Genomic DNA, 19,316 nt, shown 5'->3' with positions numbered 1-19,316 from the left:
AAGGAGATGGGTGACTGTTCATATACCTAATGAATTGTGGCCTGAGAGCGTGATACAGCCTTCTCTATCACAGGGGTGCTCCTTCCCAGGGGACCTGACGTTTCAGTTGACTGGTTAGGTTGTCCCCCTGGACACTGCTAGGAACACATTGACAATTTGGAGTGGTTTGTTGTTGTTTTAGTTTTACTGTTTTTTCTAGTCTGTCTTTTGCTGTCCATTGTTTAGACATTTAATTTTTTTTTTATTAAGATATCTCAGGTGCTTCTACTCTGCTTACAGTAGTTTGTATCTCCTAAGGTGAGTTTGTGTGATTTGGTTTCATCCTCTGTGGCATACTGTAGCCAAGCTGATGGTGAGGCATTCTCTTGCTTCAGTGCGCTGCTTCTGCAGTGCTTCCTTTAGAGGCTGTTCTGTCCTCCGGCAAGGCTGTGTTTAGTCATTCTGTCCCCTGCTTCTGACACCTTTGCATATCCTCATCTGTCTCTCTACACTTTATTTCTCCTCTCCCACCCTTTCTGCCCTGAATCCCATTATTTATCACTGCCAGGAGGACCTGCTCCCATGTCCCCTCTAATCATGGGCTTTCCTTCCATCTGCTTTCTAAGTTGGAAAAAAAAGTTTCATCTGATTCTTTCCTACTGCCTCTTAGTGCCTCTTTTATGTCCCCATCCCTTGTCTATATTCTTTGAGGGTGGTGTTCTCTTTTTTCACCCCTACTCTCATATTCTGGCCTTCCTGTGTGGACTTGAGGCTCAAGCTTTGTTTATTGATAGGCTTTTAGGTTGAGTTTAACTTTTATTGTGAGCAATTGGATGCCCGTTACACTGGCATTGACACAAAGGGGTTTCAGATTGTTTTTAAAAGGCTGGATGTGATTTGGGCTGTAGTGTTATTGAAGAGTTTGATGATTTTGAAGATACTATAGCTCTACGAGGTTGTATTTTCATGGAAAATCCAGTGGTTTTTCCAGCTAGTTTGTTGTTTTGATCCTGGGACAATTTTTCTTGCTCCCCAGAGTATGGCCATGAATACCTTGGTCCCACCCATGATATTTGACTTCAGAATTTAAAATGGTTACAGGAGGTCGTTTCTGTGGTCACTATCCTATTTGACAGTCATACCACTGTATGTTTAAAGATAAATCATCATAGAAATAACTCACTTTTTTCTGTTTTGACTATTTGTTTTATTTTTTTAATGCCCCCCCCCCACCTTTTAAACTTTAAAAATATAGATTATACTCTTAGAATCTGGCTTTTGCACCAGGTATGGTGGTGCACACCTTTAATCCCAGGGGATCAGGAGGCTGAGGCAGGAGGATCACAAGTTCAAAGCCAGCCTCAGCAAAAGCGAGGTGATAAGCAACTCAGATCCTATCTCTAAATTAAATACAGAATAGGGCTGGGGATGTGGCTCAGTGGTTGATTGCTCCTGAGTTTGATCCCCAGTACCCAACTCTGTAAAAAACGAATCTGGCTTTTGCTCTTATCCTTCCACTATTAATGGTTCTTTAAAAAAAAAAATCACTGTTGACTGAACTGCCCTAGGGTGCTGCCGTCTTCATCCACTTCCATCTTTCTGTTACGTTTTACTCCATCAATACTTATGTTGTTTTTCGATATTCTGTCTTTGGTTGGATTTAGTGTACAGTGAGTTTTCTAATGACTGATTCTCTGACTCAGTTTTCTTCTTGCTTTTTTACTCCAGGTAGAAGTCAAGACTCACTTTTCTCTTTGTGCAGTCTCCTGAGGGGCTTCTTGAAGCTTTAGCCACTGCCTCTCTTATAACGTGGTGCATAAAGTCTCTGCAGAACTTCAGTTCCGCATCTAGCGCTGCCTGCACGCATCCAGCTGGGATGATTGGCCTTCACCTCATGGCAGTGTTGCAACCCCAAACTTCCCCTTTCCACTTCCTTGTTCTGACTATAGTGCTGTTCATTCACCAGACCTGCATTTCTTGTACTTTAAATATGGGACAGCCTTAGTCCGTTTGGTCTACCTTAACAAAATACCTTAGGCTGGTTAATTTATAAACAACAAAAACTTAGTTCTCACAGTTCTGGAGGTTGGGAAGTTCAAAGTCAAGGCACCAGCAGATCTGGTGTCTGGTGAGAGCTGTCTCTTTCATAGATTGCCCCTTCTAGCTATGACCTCACACAGTGGAAGGGCCTGAGGCTCCCGCAAGCTTGCCTATCTGTCCTGTCCTTCTTTCCTTCCTTTGTTCCTCCTCTCTCCCTCCCTCCCTCCCTCCCTTTCTTTCTATACTGGAAATTAAGACCAGGACACTCAGCCATTGAGCTACAGCTCTAGCACTTCTTATTTTTATTTTGAGACAAGGTCTGATTTAATTGGTGAGGTTGACTTCAAACTTGCAACCCTCCTGCCTCACAGGAGTAGCTGGGATTTTAGGTGTGTGCCATTGTGTCCAGCCCTTCTATAAGGCCACTAATTCCATCTGTGAGAGCTCTGCCCTCATGGCCAAGTCACCTCCTGAAGGCTCCACCATTTTTAAAAAATTCTTTTTCAATACACATGACAGTCGAGTGTACTTTGACATGTTATACGTACATGGAGTATGACTCGTTCTAATTAGGATCCCAGACTTCTGGTTGTACATGATGTGGAGTTACATGGTCATGTATTCATAGATGAATGTTGAGAGCCACAGTCCAGATGGCGCATGGCATTGCCAGAAGGAGTGGTTGAGAGGTGACACCAGGGAGCCATTAAGATGATGATAATTAAGTTAAGCTGTGTATAATTGCTGTGTCTGGATGATGCTGGATTGAAACAGGCTGTGTATTGAGTTGTATATAGTTGTATATAGACCCCTGCTGTCCAGCAATAGGGCAGCTCCTGCTGCCTTGGGTGCCCGCTACTTTGGAGTTCCCGTGGAGTTCTCTCGGGGTTCCCGTGGAGTTCTCTCGGGGTTCCCGTTGAGTTGGCGAGGAGCCCAGTGGAGGGTGAGAGAGTTCCTGGGTAATGTGTGTGGAGTGCGTGTGAGAGTTTGGGCAAAGTAGTTCCTTTTTTGAACCTACAAGTGCCTCATGGCGGCTCGGTTATTTTGTGCCCAGCCAGACTGCCGTAGATGAATATAGGAAAGTGATGTCCGATTCATTCTACTCTCTTTCCTATTCCCATCCACCCTCCCTTCCCTTCATTCCTCTTTGTCTAATCTACTGAACTTCTCTTCTTCACCATGTTTGTTGTGTATTAACCTCCACATATAAGAGAGACCGTTTCACTTAGCATGACAGTCTCCAGGTCCATCCATTTACCTGCAAATGCCACAATTTCATTCTTATTTATGGCTGAGTAATATCCATTGTGTATGTATACCACATTTTCTTTATCTGTTCATCTGTTGAAGGGCACCTAGGTGGTTCCATAACTTAGTTATTGTGAATTGAGCTGCTATATACATTAACGTGACCATGTCACTATAGCGTAGTGATTTTAAGTCCTTTGAGTATATGCCAAGGAGTGGGATAACTTGGTCAAATGGTGGTTCTGTTCCAAGTTTTCTGAGGAATCTCCATACTGCTTTCCAGAGTGGTTGTACCAATTTGTATTTCCATTAGTGATGTATGAGTGAACATTTTCCCCACATCCTCGCCAACATTTATTGTTACTTGTATTCTTGCTAATTGCCATTCTGACTAGAGTGACATGAAATCTCAGTGTAGTTTTAATTTGCATTTCTCTATTTGCTGGAGGTATTGAACATTTTTTTCCATATATTTTTTTTGAACATTGTATTTCTTCTTCAGTAGAGTGCCTGTTTAGTTCCTTTACCCATTTATTGATTGGGTTATTTGGTTTTTTAATGTTAAGTTTTTTTGAGTTCTTTATATATCTGGGAGATTTAATGTTCTGAGATGCAGATGGCAAAGATTTTCTCCCTTTCTGTAGGTGCTCTGCTCACATTCTTGATGGTTTCCTTTGCTATGAAGAAGCTTTTTAGTTGGATACCATCCCATTTATTGATTCTTGATTTTACTTCTTGCACTTTTGGAGTCTTGTTGAGGAAGTTTGTTCCTAAGCTGACATGATGAAGAGTTGGGCCTTCATTTTCTTCTAGCAGACACAAAGTCTCTGGTCTAATGTCCAGGTCCTTGATCCATTTTGAGTTGAGTTTTGTACAAGGTAGGATACAGAGATTAAATTTCATTCTACTACATAAGGATTTCCAGTTTTCCCAGCACTATTTGTTGAACAGGCTATTTTTTCTCCAGTGTATGTTTATGGCACCTTTGTCTGCAATAACATCATCATCATTTAGCATTAGTTTTTTTTTTCTTCTATCCTCCTAGCACACTACTGCCAGAGTAATTTTTCTAAAACGTGCTTTTATCATGTCAAGATCTATTATTTCTTACAGATTCAGTTCAGAGTCATCAGTCTGGCATTGGCAGGTTTTGAATCAGCTAGTTCCATGTATCTATTTTATATTATGCTTTTATTTTTCCCCACATTACATAATAGAATGAATTAGAACAGTTCTCTTATTATTTTCTACTAAGAAAATAGTTATTCCCACCTATACATTTGCTCCAGCTAGTCTTCTGGCCTAGAATTATCCAGCCATCCTCTCATTTTTACCAGTATAGATGCTGCACTTCGAGTAAGGCCTCACACCTAACCTAGGGCCTAGCCTTTATTAGGCATTCATAAATATTTGTTAAATGAGTGCACAAGGATGTGTATTCTCAGTGAACTTTTCTGACCAGCCTTAGATGATGATGTTATTCATGCCCACAGGCTCCATAAACTTGTTTATTAAATTACATCTCTAACATAGTCAAGTTTAATAAAAGATTAATTTATTAAAGAAAATCTGGTTTAGGAGTACCTTAATCACATACTAAGAAGCAAATTTGAAATGGCTTAAAGCATCATTCTCTATTCAACTTTAATTATAAAAATGCTTTTAAATTAAACCTTTTCTTAGCTTTAACATAAGTGAATCATTGGATCTAATCAAATGATTTCAGCACATGGTCTATGCAATTACATTTATGCAGCTTAGCAGAAACTATGGCAACAGAATTGAAAAAATGTGTTTTCCCTGATTGTTTTCCTCTCTAAGAGTGGGAAGTTCCAAGTTAAACATTTCACAACTTAAAAAAAATCATAGATAATATGCATTACAAATTACATTTGGCAATATAATTATCTAGAAAGCTGGATTAAGAAGTCATTTATCAGTCATAGGTCCATGGTTGAAATATGCCAAGAAGAATATGCCAAAGGCTAACAATAAGTTATCATCGAGTGTTGCGGTTATGAGGGATTTTCAAGGTCTACTTCAGGCCTGTCTGTAGTATCTTTTTGTTAGAAAAAAACCTGGATTATTTTATAATGAAAAAAAACTGTAACAAAGTTATTTAAATCTTGGACACATACCAATTATCCTTTTAGCTTAAATGTACTGTTTTTAAAGTTAGACTAATCATACCTCATACCCATCAGGAGGGCTAACATAAAAAAAAATAGAAAATAACAGGTGTTGGTAAGAATGTAAAAAACACATCTATGAAAACAGTATAGAATTTTCTCCAAAAATTAAAATTAGAATGACCATTTGATCCAACAATTCCACTTCCATAGGATTTCAGTTGCCATAAGAATGGAGGTATCTGTACACCCCGTGCATAGCAGCATTATTCACAATGTTAAAGCATGGAAGCACCCCAGGTGTCCCTTGACAGATGAATGGATAAACAAAAGTGGCAGATAGAATGGAATATTATTCTGCTTTAAAAATGAAGAGGATTCTTATACATGCTTCAGTTCGAATGAAACTTAAGGGCCATATGCCAAGTGGAGTAAGCCAGCTGGATTCCTCTTCAGTGAGATCCTTGTCTGAGACAAAATCATGGAGACACAAAGTGGAATCAGTTGCCAGGGATTGGGAAGTGTTCAGTGGATAGAGTTTTAGTCTTACATGACAAGTTGCAGGGATAATTGGTAGAGATGGACATCGTGAGTGTATTTAAAAAATTTTTTTTTATTCGGGTGTAGTGGTTCAAGCCTGGAATCCCAGTGGCGTGGGTGGCTGAGGCAGGAGGATCATGAATTCAAAGCCATCCTCAGCAAAAGCGAGGTGCTAAGCAACTCAGTGAGACCCTGTCTCTAAATAAAATACAAAATAGGGCTGGGGATGTGGCTCAGTGTTCGAGTGCCCCTAAGTTCAATTCCCAGTATCCCGCTCCCCCCAAAAGTTTTTTAATTGTAGATGGATACAATACCATTATTAATTAATTTATTTATTTATATGTGGTGCTGAGAATTGATCCCAGGCACCTCATACATGCTAGGCAAGTGCTCTACCACTGAGCCACAAGGCCGGCCCCTGTGAGTGCATTTAATATCAGTGAATGATACACTTAAAATAGGTATTATGTTAAATTTTTAAATATGTCTTGCTAGAGTAAAAATTGGAAAATTAGTCAAATTTTGTCACAGTACATATAGACAGATTATTATTTGTTTATTAAATACGGGAGGGGTTGAAGTTCAATCACTGTGTAAGGAACCAATTATTTTATATCTATTTTATGATATTCTCCTTTAAAAGCTAATATTCAGACTGTCTTTAAAGTGAATCATTTTAATATTGAAAATTCATTTGAGTTTTGACATGTAAAAAAAAAGTTGATTTCTTATGAAAGGATTAAATTCAGTTTTAAAAGTGATCACTTGGGACTGGGGTTGTGGCTCAGTGGATGAGTGCTTAGCTAGCATGTGTGAGGCACTGGGTTCGATCCTCAGCACCACATACCAACAAAGATGTTGTGTCCGCCGAGAACTAAAAAAAATAAATATTAAAAATTCTCTCTCTCTCTCTCTCTCTCTCTCTCTCCTATCTCACTCTCTCTAAAAAAAAATATATATATATATATTGTGTCCACCTACAACTAAAAAATAAATATTAAAAAAGTGATCACCTAACTAAGGAATATGCATTATAGGAAAACAAGTCTCATCAATAAGTGGAAAGCTTTTTAGTGGGCTCATTCTAATGTTTTCCTTCTTTCCTTTTCTCCCTCCCTCCCTCCCTCCCTCCTCCTCTACCCCCCACCCCCAGGAAAGCACTCTACCACTGGGCCACAGGGCCACATCGCCAGCTCCTCATATTTTAATAAGAAGAAAAATTGATTATAATTGCTTTGTGAAAGCATGAAAACTTGTTTATATCTTTCTTTTCTAAATGATTAAACTCAATAATTCATTAATGTAAAAAAATGGGAGTTCATAATCCACTTAAATCAAATATATGAAATATGATATGTCAAGAGCTTTGTAATGTTTTGAACAACTAATAATAAAAAAATTTTTAAAAATGATAAAAGCTTTTGACAAGAGGTGACTAATCTGATTAATAAAAGAGCTAGGCTTAAAGTAGACCTTGAAAAGATCCAAGTATTGTGTTGGTCCAGGTTATTAATAGTTAACAACTCATGTGATGTGGCTCAGAGTCGAAGCCACCTGTAAGCAACTGGTGTGGTCGTGCTATCTCGTGCCAGCTGACCAGCTCCAGGGTTAGGTTTTTTTAAGTTTATTAATATTCTTTGGTTTTGTTTTGTGAAGGATTTTCCTGTGGCATTGTTTCTGTGGGAAGGAATTAATCCTCTTGTTAGGTTTTAGATGCTGATGGTGAGGTTTAGTGCCATTGTGTGTTATAGCCAGAAATGCAAAAACCCTGCTCTGTAGGCCAGTCTGCTCTGTCCCCTCAGGAGCCACAAGGGGTCTGTCTGCAATGACAGGAGCAAGTGGAATCAGAGTGCCACCCAGGAGGAGCAGAGTGTGCTCCCAGCACACCCGTGCAGGACTCCACTTTATGAAAGATGTATTGATACAAGTTGTTTAGGCTGAGGTCTCAGTGAGGCTTCCTATGTCCCTCTCAACCCCATCTAATCCCAATCTGGGGACCAGACCAGCATGTTCAAGCATGTGGCTTAGAAGGCTAGAAGGGAGAACAAAGTATTGAGTGAACCCTAGGTGTCTTAGTTCAGGCTTCTATAGCAAAAATACTGAGTGGTATAAACAACAATGTATTTCTCGCAGTTCTGGAAGCTGGCTGATACAAGTTCAAGGTGCTGGTAGCGTCTCTGGTGAAGGTCTGCTTCCTGATTTGGAGATGGCTGTCTTCTCATTTTGTCCTTGTGTGGTGGAAGGCAGAGTGAAAAAGGAAGCTTGCTTTCTCCTGTCTCAGTTTTCATTAGGGCACTAATCCTTGGTGAGGACTCCACCTTCTGACCCCGCTGCCTCCAAAGGCCCTTTTTCCCAATATCAGCACATTAGAGAATAGGATTTCAACATAATGAGTTTGAGGGAGGAGGTGACACAACATTAAAACCACAGCCCCAGGTCTCAAGGCAACCCTAAACCTGCTTAGCTAACTGCTGCATACCTGAAAGGAAGAAGTGCAAGAGAATGGCCAGTCTGCCTCAGAGATCAGACCACAACCGAAATTTGAGGCCAAAACCAAATACCTGTGTGGAGACTGATCTATTTTTTTAGTTGTCAGTGTACCTTTATTTTATTTATCTGTGGTGCTGAGAATTGAACCCAGTGCCTCACACATGCTAGGCAAGTGCTCTACCACTGAGCTACAGCCCAGCCGGAGGCTGATCTTTTGACACAGTGGCTCGCCTACTACTAGGTGGACCTTCAGAGTTTTAGACTACTGAATGGTTAGATTTGTAACTGTCTCACCTTTGGGGAAAATTAGAAAGGGGGTCAAGCAGAGGCATGCCTAGCATAGGATCAGAAGCAAAGTTCTTTTTCTCCTACAGCCACAGTAAGGTACTTTCATGTCCTTCTGAGTATAAAGTAAAACAATGGCCATTCTTAATTCTCTCCCAAGAGTACAGGTTGTTTTGATAGCATGGTCCCAGGCATGAAGGTAGCAGCATGTCTTCTGATTAACCTACTTCAAACTTACTAAGGCATGTGAGTGACTCTCAAGCAGAAGATTTTTCTGCAATCAGTGATGTTTATATCACCTCTGGGGTGAAATAAAATGTGTAAATATTTTAAGACTTGTTCTAATAAATGTTAGTGTTGTTGCTGGAAAGTTGGAGCTCTTGTTCTTAGGTTAACAATTTAATTAAGAGAAATATAGTTTATTTTTAGACTTTCATGTTCAAAGGCTTTAATCATAATGACAAAATAATAGCATAGAAATGAGAACTGTTTAGACACCTACATTCACATGCTTGAATATGTGTTTTTCATTTGCTTTTTTGTGTGTGCTGAAGATGGAACCTAGGTAGGGCTTTTCACATGCTAATAAGCACAAGCTCTGCCACTGAGCCACAGCCTTGACCCATTTGCTTTCATGTATTTTGTCATTGATACAGTGAAAAAATATTTACAATTAAATACTCCTGTGCCTATATGTGATTGAGCTTCCTACTGAATTGCTTCCATATGTATGGCCACTTACTTTGCCTAGTGGATATAATGCAAAAGAAAGAATCATATGGATATTAAATTCAAGATCTCTGAGATGGATCTATATCATATCACAGTTTTTATTTGATTTTATTCTTTTAAATTAACTTGTGCAGGTAGAGGTTGAAAGAGAAATTACTGTTATAATGTTGACTGCAAGAAGACTTTTGCTTCTTGTAATGTTAGAATAAAACCCACTACTGAAGGGTGCCTTTTGAGAAAACAGGTATAAAAGCCTAATTCAAAAACAAATATCAGCACATTAGATATTAGGATTTCAACATAATAAATTTGAGGGAGGAGGTGACACAAAGATAAAACCATAGCCCCAGGTCTCAAGGCAACCCTAAACCTGCTTAGTTAACTACTGCATACCTGGAAGGGAGAAGTGCAAGAGAATGGCCAGTCTGCCCATGGAAATCCTAATCTCTGATGTCCTGTTTATTCTCAAATGCTGATATCTGAAAGCATTTGAGAATAAACAGAAGCAAATAGCTCTGGTGGGGAGTCCACAGTTGGAGGAGGGAAGGAGGGGTGCTTTTAAGAAGTAGCTTTGCTTTTACACTGATCAGGTTAAGTATGTTCCATGCTGTGGGGACTCCAGTGGAAAAATAGCAGTCTTCTGGTCAGGGAAACTAGAAAATGAAACTGGGGAACCCTAACAAGTGATGATAGTAGAATCCCAGAGGAAGAAGAGGAAGAGGAGGACATCCTCAGATTTTGTGCACCACATCTCTGACTAACCTTTGAACTAAGCATGAACATGGCAGACTCCGAGTAACTCAGCTAAAGGTAAGAAATCTCAGCTGGGACTGGAGCTGCTTCCATAGAAACAACGTTTAAAATTCAAGTCAAGCCACATCAAGGTATTTGTCTACTAAAACAAAAGAAGTGACACTCACTGGAGAAATTGGGCTCTTCACAAGTAACATTTACACTATTAAGGATACAATCCAAAATTACCCCACATGTTAATAGTCATGAAAATGGAACATATCCCAAGAGGAAAGAAAATCAAATAAGGCTTCTCCCAGGGTGAATGTGATACTGGAAATAGCAGATAAGAATTTTTAAGATGCTTTTACAGTATTCTTAATAAAATAAAATGATACTCTCTCAGAAGGAAAAATATAGGAAAATCAGACAAATAAAACCAATGAAAAAGAACTAAATGGAAGTTCTGGAAATGAAAAATAATGCATGAAATATAAAAGTTCACTGAATTGATTCAACAGTTGAATAAAAATGCAAAAGAAAAAGCAAGTGAACTTGAAGAAAGAATGTGGAAAGAGAATGGGATAGAAAAATATTTGAAAAATTAAGGCCAGAATTTCCCAGATTTGATCAAGAAGAGAAATTTACAAATAAGAGATACTCAAAGAATACCAGACAGAATGAACCCAAAGAAATCTGTGTTAAGATACATCATTGGGAGACTGTTGAAAGCCGAAGTAAAGAGCAATGAGAGAAGGACGCATTTCAAACTAAGGAACGGGCTAATCACTGACTCCACCTCAGACTCCATGACGGCCGAGAGCAGATGAACACGGGTCAAGTACTAGAAGAAAAGAAAAAAGCCTGTTAAACCAGAATTGTCTACCAAAAAATATGCCTTCAAGAACAACAGTGATTCTGGAATTAGCAGTGAGGATAGCACAACCTTGTGAATATATTAAACACCACTGAATTGTACACTTTAAAAGGGTGAATTTTACAGCATATGAATTACAAATCAATAAAATTTTAATAAAGATGAATAAAGATTTTTTCAGATGAAAGAAATATCAGAGAATTTATCACCTATACCATAAGAAATGTCAAAGGAAGTTCTTCAAGGTTAAGGGGGAGTGATGACAGATGAAATTTTGGATCTCCGAAGAGTATGATCATCAAATATGGCAAATATGTGAACAATAGAAGAGACTCTCTCTTCCCCTTTCTTCTTAATTTCTTTGCAAATCGTATCATACAAACAACTGTTGTAGACTTTATAAGCCCAAAACAATATATCACAACTAATAATACCATAAACAATGGTTGTACCTCTGACTCTCACCAGTTACAAATATCAACTCAAAATGGATCAAAGACTTAAATGTTAAGATTGAAAACCTTGAAGCTACTAGAAGAAAACAGGAGAAGCTTTTCAGGACATTGGCCTGGGCAAAGAGTTTTTGGCTACATTCCCAGATGGGCAGGCAACAAAAGGAAAAGTTGACAAATGGAGTTGTATCAATTAAAACGTCAACCAAGTGATGAGACGACCTATAGAATGGGAGGAAATATTTGCAAACTACACATCTGACAAGAAATGAATTTCCGTTGTGGATACAGAATCAACTCAGCAGCTAAAACCATCATCATCATCTGCCTCCCCTAATATTTAATTCTAAAAGTTTGGGTTAAGTCTAATTCTCTTAAAGTTGCAGTCAGTTTCAAAGCAATAATTTGTGACACACTACTGCTTATGAACACGCATCAAGCACTGTGTGAGTTTAATTTATTTGATCCTCATCAAAACCCTGTGAGGTAGGTCTTATTTATTTTTTTGTCATTTTAATAAAGACATTAAAAAATACACAGAGAATTTGAAAGAATTGTCTGTTGAATACTCTTATACTCATTATCTAGATTCAGCAATCAAATTTTTGTGATATTTACTTTATGACATGTCTATTCATATCTATATTTATCAGTCATTTTAATTTTTAAATGCTTTTCAAATTAAATTTCAAACATCAGTGCACTTTGGGAATAGATATTTTTATTATCCTCAACTGAGACACGGAAAAGTAACTTGTTTAAAACCACACAACTTTTAAGTGGTAGAATTGGGATTTGGTTTATGTCTGTGTGTGTGTGTGTGTGTGTGTGTGTGTGTGTGTTTGTTTGTGGTGCAGAGGATTGAACCCAGGCCTTGCACATGCTAGGCAAGCATTCTGCCACTGAGCTACATCCCCAACCCTGGCTCCATTCTTCACCATTTCCATAGAATGCTAGTTCAGATAATATTTATAACATTGCCACAATAGGAAACTTGTACTCAAATAAGTTGACAAATGCATTATCTAAATCTTGAAGATGTGTGGTACAGAATCTGTGACATTTAGCACTTAGGTAAGTATTTAACTTTGTAAAAGCCAGCCATTTCCAAATTGACTCCCAGAGTACTCTGCTCCCCGTACTTCCCCAAACACAGCACCTTTTAACCTCTCATTGATAGGACCAGAATTCAGTGGAAAGTGCTTATTATAAAGTTTGTGGAGGATAGAATATGTTTTTGGAGAATTTATATTTTAAACATAGTCCTAGAACGTTAGAGGTAGAGGGATCTTAGTTTGTGCCCAGCCAGTGCTTGCTCTTCAGAGGTGAGGTGGCTGAGATGCCATGTGTGCAGGTGACAGTGACATATTCTTAGTGGCAGAAATGGACCCAACCTAGAGCTAAGGATGGCATTTGATGCTCAGTAAATATTTGCTGAATCAATAAATATATCTTCTAAATCTGTCAAATTTTCTTTTTAGTATATATGTTAGAATTTTTGTTTATTTTCAGATTATATTGGTCCATAGTGAGTCTTTTAATACTTTATGTTAACTTTTGGTACCATTATCTAGTTAAATTTTTAAAAAAGTTTTATTATAATGTAAAACATAAAATTGCACAAAATGTAGCTATGCCACTTAACAAGTAAATTATAAAGTGCTCGGTGGTTTAATCACCCAGGCCAAGATATAGAACTTTACTGGTACATCAGAAGCCCCATGGGACCTGTCCTGTTGTGAGCCCCTTAATTATTTCTCTCTCTCTCTGTCTTTCTTTTTAGCTAATTTAACAGGACATGCAGAGAAGGTTGGAATTGAAAATTTTGAGCTCCTGAAGGTTCTAGGAACTGGAGGTAAGTTGTAAGTTTATTCCTTTTTTCTTAAGGAAAAAGAACACTTGTTATCCCTATAACCAGAATTGATATCCCCAGTGCAGAAGTCAATGAAAATTTTAGAAGCTTGTGGAATCCAATAGGACGAGGATTACAAACAAATCATTCACAAAAGAAATAAAAAGGCAAAAATTCTAAGAATTAAAGAATATTTTCCCTTGCTGTTGTGAATATAAATTAATTCAACCTCACAAAGAATACACTAACACTTTTAGACAACCAGCTATTCTGAGAAATGCTTTATATTGATTGACTCATTTAGTCTTCCCTCAGTGCTACTGATACTCAACAAACATCATTTGTAATAATGAAAAACCCAAATCCCTTCAGAAACCCAACAGTAAGGGTTTGGATAAATGGAACATGGACCTGTCAGCTATATAATAGGATTGAAATTGTTTGTATTTATTTACATTTTGGAAAGCTCTCCAAAAAGTCATAAGTTGAAAAATAGGCTACCAAAGAGAATACACAATATCCAATTTCCATAATTAAATAACTATGTGAATAAATGTCTGTGTATATTTATATATGTAGGAAAATCCTGGGATAAAAACCAAAATGGTAGCAGTGGTGATCTCTGGGTGGTAATGTGTTGATGAGTTTCTGCTTTACATGTGCCCATGCCTACCTCTGCTCTACTACTCGAGAGTCAGGGATGGCCTTGGAGCTAGCCAGTGTGTGTGGTTGAAGAGATCCCCATCTCTTTTTTTGATGTTGCAATATTTATTATAGAAAAATAGGGACTGCAAGTGTAAAAGTATGTTTATGGTACAATAAAAAGAGAGAGATACAATGTCAAATCTAACAAAGAACTATAACAATTATATAATTATCAGAATATAAACATATATAGAAACAGGAGCCATGTGCTGCTGAGAAGAAAATGTATTCTCTCGTTGGAGGAATGTTCATCCTCTCTAGCAATTAGAGAAATGCAAATCAAAACCACTCTAAGATTTCATTTCACTCCAATAAGAATGGCAGCTGTTATGAAGACAGACAACAATAAGTGTTGGCGAGGATGTGAGGGAAAAGGTACACTCATACACTGCTTATGGGACTACAAATTGGTGCAGCCAATATGGAAAGCAGTATGGAGATTCCTTGGAAAATTGGGAATGGAACCTCTGTTTGACCCAGCTATCCCTCTCCTAGGTCTATACCCAAAGGACTTAAAAACAGCATACTACAGGGACACAGCCACATCAATGTTTATAGCAGCACAATTCACAATAGCTAAACTCTGGAACCAACCTAGATGCCCTTCAATAGATGAATGGATTAAAAAAAATCTTGCATATATACACAATGGAAGATTACTCAGCAATAAAAGAGGATAAAATCATGGCATTTGCAGGTAAATGGATGGAGTTACAGAAGATAATGCTAGTGAAGTTAGTCAATCCCAAAAAACCAAATGCCAAATGTTTTCTTTGATATAAGGAGGCTGATTCATAGTGGGATAGGGAGAGGGAGCGTGTGAGGAATAGACGAACTCTAGAGGGGGCATGGGGTTATTAATGGTGGTGGAATGTCAGGATCATTATTATCCAAAATACAGGTATGATGACATGAATTGGTATGAATATACTCTGTATACAACCTGAGATATGAAAAATTGTGCTGTATATGTGTAATGAGAATTGTAATGCATTCCACTGCTATATATAAATAAAAAAAGTTTTGTTCATCAGAAAGACATAATATTCACTATGTATGGACTTATAATTAGTTGAAAGTCTTTAAATAAAGTATTCCATGAATAGATCATAAAAAAAATAAGATTAGCATCACTGCCCTGATAGGTGAACTGCAGTTGTCCTTTGAGGGTATGGTCTATACCTTCCAAAATGCCAAACCTTGCAGCGGGGAAAAAAAGGCTTTTTCCTAGGCTTCCACTGTCAGTCTCAGCCATTGCTCTAGCCTCCCATGCACAGGTTTAAATTCACCTGTCTTTCGGTTACTTAATAATGAGCTTTCATGGCTAGGGTTTTGCCATCCTCAGTCTTCGAGAACCTCCTGAGTAGTTAGTATATTATGTAGAGTCAGCTTTACAGTTACCATGAATGAACCCTATAATAAGCACCTTGTTAGAAAGAGTTTAGCATAACTGTCAACTTGGAGATTTTTCTAGTGCATTCTGACCTTTGGATCATTCATAAAGGTGGATTTCAAAAACAAAATTAAACAAATGTAAAGCAACCATACAGCAGTGGTGGTGCACACCTATAATCCCAGCTATTTGAAAGGCTGGGCAGAGGATCCTAGGTTTGTAGCCTGCCTGGGCAACTTAGTGAGACCCTGACTCAAAATGAAACCTTTAAAAAGGCCTAGGACGTATCTCAGTGGTAGAGAGCTTGCCTAGTTGGGATAAAGCCTGGGTTCAAACCCTAGTACTGCAAAAAACAACAAAGCAACAATAACAACCAAAAAAACCCAAGTAGCCCCACCATACCATAGACCTAAGAAGTAATGATTTCAAATAATGACAAAATAATGTCTTTCATCTCTACCCTTGTTTTCTATTTTCAAATGCAGCATCTTCTCCCAGGGTAAAGAGAGTTACAGAATCATGGTTTCTTGTTTCCCTTAAGAATAGTGTTTGTGATAACTTGTCAGAAGCTTTACCTGCCAATTTAAATGCACAGAATGTGTTTTATTTGCATGAGTTTTTGTTTTGTTTTTTAACAACTTTATTGAGGTTATATCCACATATTATATAGTTTATCCATTTAAAGTGTTTGATTCAGTGGTTTTCTATTCACAGAATTGCACAGCCATCACCAAAATCAATTTTATAACAAAATCAATTTTTTGAACCCTTTGGCAGTTACTTCAAAGATCACTATTATCCCTACTACTAAATAAGTATGAGTCTACTGTCAGTATGTGGTTTGTGTATTTTTGCCTCTTCTGGACATTTACTTTAAGTGGAATCATGCAGTATATGGTATTTCTGTTACATAACATGTTAGATTCATAGTGCTGTAACAGGTATCGGTGCTGCATTCCTTTTATGGATAGATTTTTTATTGTCTGAATATATCATATTTTGTTTTTCCAGTCATCAGTTGTTGAACATTTGTGTATTTCCACTTTTTAGCTGTTATTTATAAATCTTCTATGAACATTCTTATGAAGTGTTTTGTGTGAACGTGTTTTCATTTTTGTGGATATATGACAATGAGTAAATTGCTGGCTCAAATGGTTACCAAAAGAGCTGCATCATTTTGCATTATTACCAGTAATATATAAGGATTCTAGTTTTTCCACATCCTTCTCAGTGCTTACTGGATATGAGAAGGCTTAGGTGAAATCTTAAGAATATAATTCATGAATGCTACTTGTCCTGCTTAAATGTTAAACTGTCAGGTTAGCTTACTAACTTTCCATTTCCAGGGGTTTTACAAGGAGTTGTGCATATTTTAAATATTTTGAGTTCAAGATTATATAAATTCCCCCTCAAATTCATTCCAGTTTTAAGTAATTCATTATACAAGATGGTTCATCTCATCTTTTTACCATAGGTTTGTCTTAACAATTGGTGAGACAGTAAGAAATCTGTGACAAAAAAATTTTTGCTTATATAATAAATTATGATCTATATTGCCTGGAGAGTTTGTGGTGTTTTGGTATTTTGGGAACTTCCCAGCTAAATTGGGATTCTAGTGAAGAGCAGTTAGCAACCCTAACGGGAAATAAAGGGAGTTGAGTGTGCCTTTCACGGGAGACTTCTTTTGCCTGGTACACAGTCTAGTGCCTCGTTGTCCAACCTCTGATCAAGGAGTCCCTTACATGAGAAACTTGTTTATACTGGCAGATACCATGTGGACTTTGACCCATGTCTAGTTTATGCCTACCTAAGCATTTGCTAGTATTCAGAGCCCAGTCTTGTGTTCTCCTGGGCATTCTTGGGAAAACCTTGCTTGGGATAGCTCCTAGTTCTTTAGATGGAAGGCACAATTGGCTGCCAAGGCAACATAAAAATCCACTCATCTTGGCATACTTTTCCCAATTGGAATTTTTCACTAATTGAGTAACATAAATCACCAGGAAAAAAGGATTTATACAAACAGAAATTTTCTTAATGGATAAATTTTCAAGAGTAATGCCTCATACATAGTAGTCACTCAGTGGATATTGAATGAATGAATGAGTACTCTTATCCCATATAGGGACAAGATTTCTATAAAGATCCTTGAATTTTGAAAGCAAATTACTGTTTTTCTTTTCAGTGTTTACTTTGTCTTTGTATATTCTGGAAATTAGAACTTACACTATTTTCCATATTGAAGTGTTAGAAATGTTGTCAATTCTTATGGTATTTTACCAAAAGCAAAACTTAGTAAAAACATCATCAAAATTAATCAAATGAAACTACTGTTTACACAGTTTTACTGCTGCTTTTGATTAATTAATTATTTTATTTTAAAAATAGATTTAAAGCAGTGTCTTAAAAATAAGTTTTAAAAACTCAGACTGAAGTCTTGTTTTATTCTAGATATGGTTAAAGCCACACAGCGTTTAGTCAATGGTAGTAGGTAACTTCTTTGTAGCAAAATAGGGTATCAAATTATCTCAAATACACTGTGAAAATGTAATATTAACCAATTTTCAGAATTGAATTTTATAGCATGTATCAAGCACAATGAAACCAATTCTATTTCTTGATTTATTATTATGGCAGTATATTCCAAATTCAGAAGTAGAAATTTTAAAATGGTTTAGTTTCACTTTCTGATTAGATGACAGCTTAGATATCTTGAAAAAAACCATTTGATTATCATACCCCTAAAGTGCTAGATAAAATACCTTTAAAGAAAGGAAAAAAAAAAAGTCGACTCACTGCATAGATCAACGCATAGATCAGCTGGCAGGAATAAGGAAAATTCTTAGACTCAAAAGAGAAAATGGAAGAATCTAGAGACATTTACTAAAGGCAGGAATTGTGCTGTGGAAATATGCTGTTCATTTGTGAGTAGTTTTATATATCTACCATTTTCATGCTTGGTACGGGAGATAGCATCTAAGGCTCCTAAGAAGTAGAGATAACTATTGTTCATTAAAAACTAAATGAAAGCCAAGTGTGGTGACATATGCCTATAATTCCAGCTATTCAGAAGACTGAGGCAGGAGGATTGCAACTTTGAGGCTAGCCTGGGCAACTTAGCAAGATCCTGCCTCCAAATAAAAAGAACTGGAAATGTAGCTCAGTGGTAAAGCACTTGCTTAGAGTGTGCAAGGCCATGGGTTCAATCCCCAATACCAGGGGGAGAGAAAAGACTAATGATGGGGGTGAGGGGAATCCCCAGTTGGCAATGTTGAAGAAGCTTTTCTACCTCAACATTTGTTCTGGGTGAAGGAAAACATAAGTAAAAGCCGTTCCTGAGCATTTACAACTATAAGTCCCATACCATGCAGCTCGACAGCTTGTATATAAAAACAAAGCAAAACAAAAAACTCAAGAAAGTATGGATTTAGCTTAAGGTAGTAGTTCTGCATTGGTATTGTTCCCAGGTGTATAACAAAAGCAAATCTGAATTCTCTTTGGAGAAGTTATTCTTACCTAGACCTTAAAGAAGTATCAGAGTTTTATAGGTATTACCTTACTATCAAAAATTCGCTAACATTCAAAACCAAGGCATTATGGTTAAAAGAGATATAAATAAACCAGAATTAGACCCAAAGAGATAATTGGACTTATTTGATATGAAATATGATGGAAATGTTTATATGTTTATTTTTATTAACTTTAAAAAATTGACATAATTGTGTTTATTTCTCGACTATTGTATGTTTTCATTTATGTATATATTAAATAAAGATTTACTCAAACTAATTAACTAATGTATTCATTACCTCACCAACTTACCTTTTTTTAAATGGTAATAATGCAAATCTATTCTTTTAGAAAA

The 19,316-nt window shown here is 37.2% G+C and overlaps 1 protein-coding gene across 4 annotated transcripts in view; it reads left to right on the top strand.

Moving 5' to 3' along the window:
• Rps6ka5 (ribosomal protein S6 kinase A5) overlaps positions 1 to 19,316 on the top strand; it is a 183,904-nt gene that overhangs the window by 52,082 nt on the left and 112,506 nt on the right. For 3 of the 4 annotated variants that reach the window (XM_040274239.2, XM_005321348.5, XM_040274240.2), the window contains exon 2: positions 13,288 to 13,359. The exons of the other annotated variant lie outside the window; for it this stretch is intronic. In XM_040274239.2, coding sequence (XP_040130173.2) covers positions 13,288 to 13,359 — 72 coding nt within the window. The remainder of the gene's footprint in view (positions 1 to 13,287; positions 13,360 to 19,316) is intronic. 4 annotated transcript variants of the gene reach the window in all.

This window comes from Ictidomys tridecemlineatus, chromosome 5, assembly GCF_052094955.1.
Source record: "Ictidomys tridecemlineatus isolate mIctTri1 chromosome 5, mIctTri1.hap1, whole genome shotgun sequence".
Taxonomy (NCBI): domain Eukaryota; kingdom Metazoa; phylum Chordata; class Mammalia; order Rodentia; family Sciuridae; genus Ictidomys; species Ictidomys tridecemlineatus.
The sequence above is the reverse complement of the archived record's forward strand: the minus strand, read 5'-3'. Positions and strand labels throughout refer to the sequence as shown.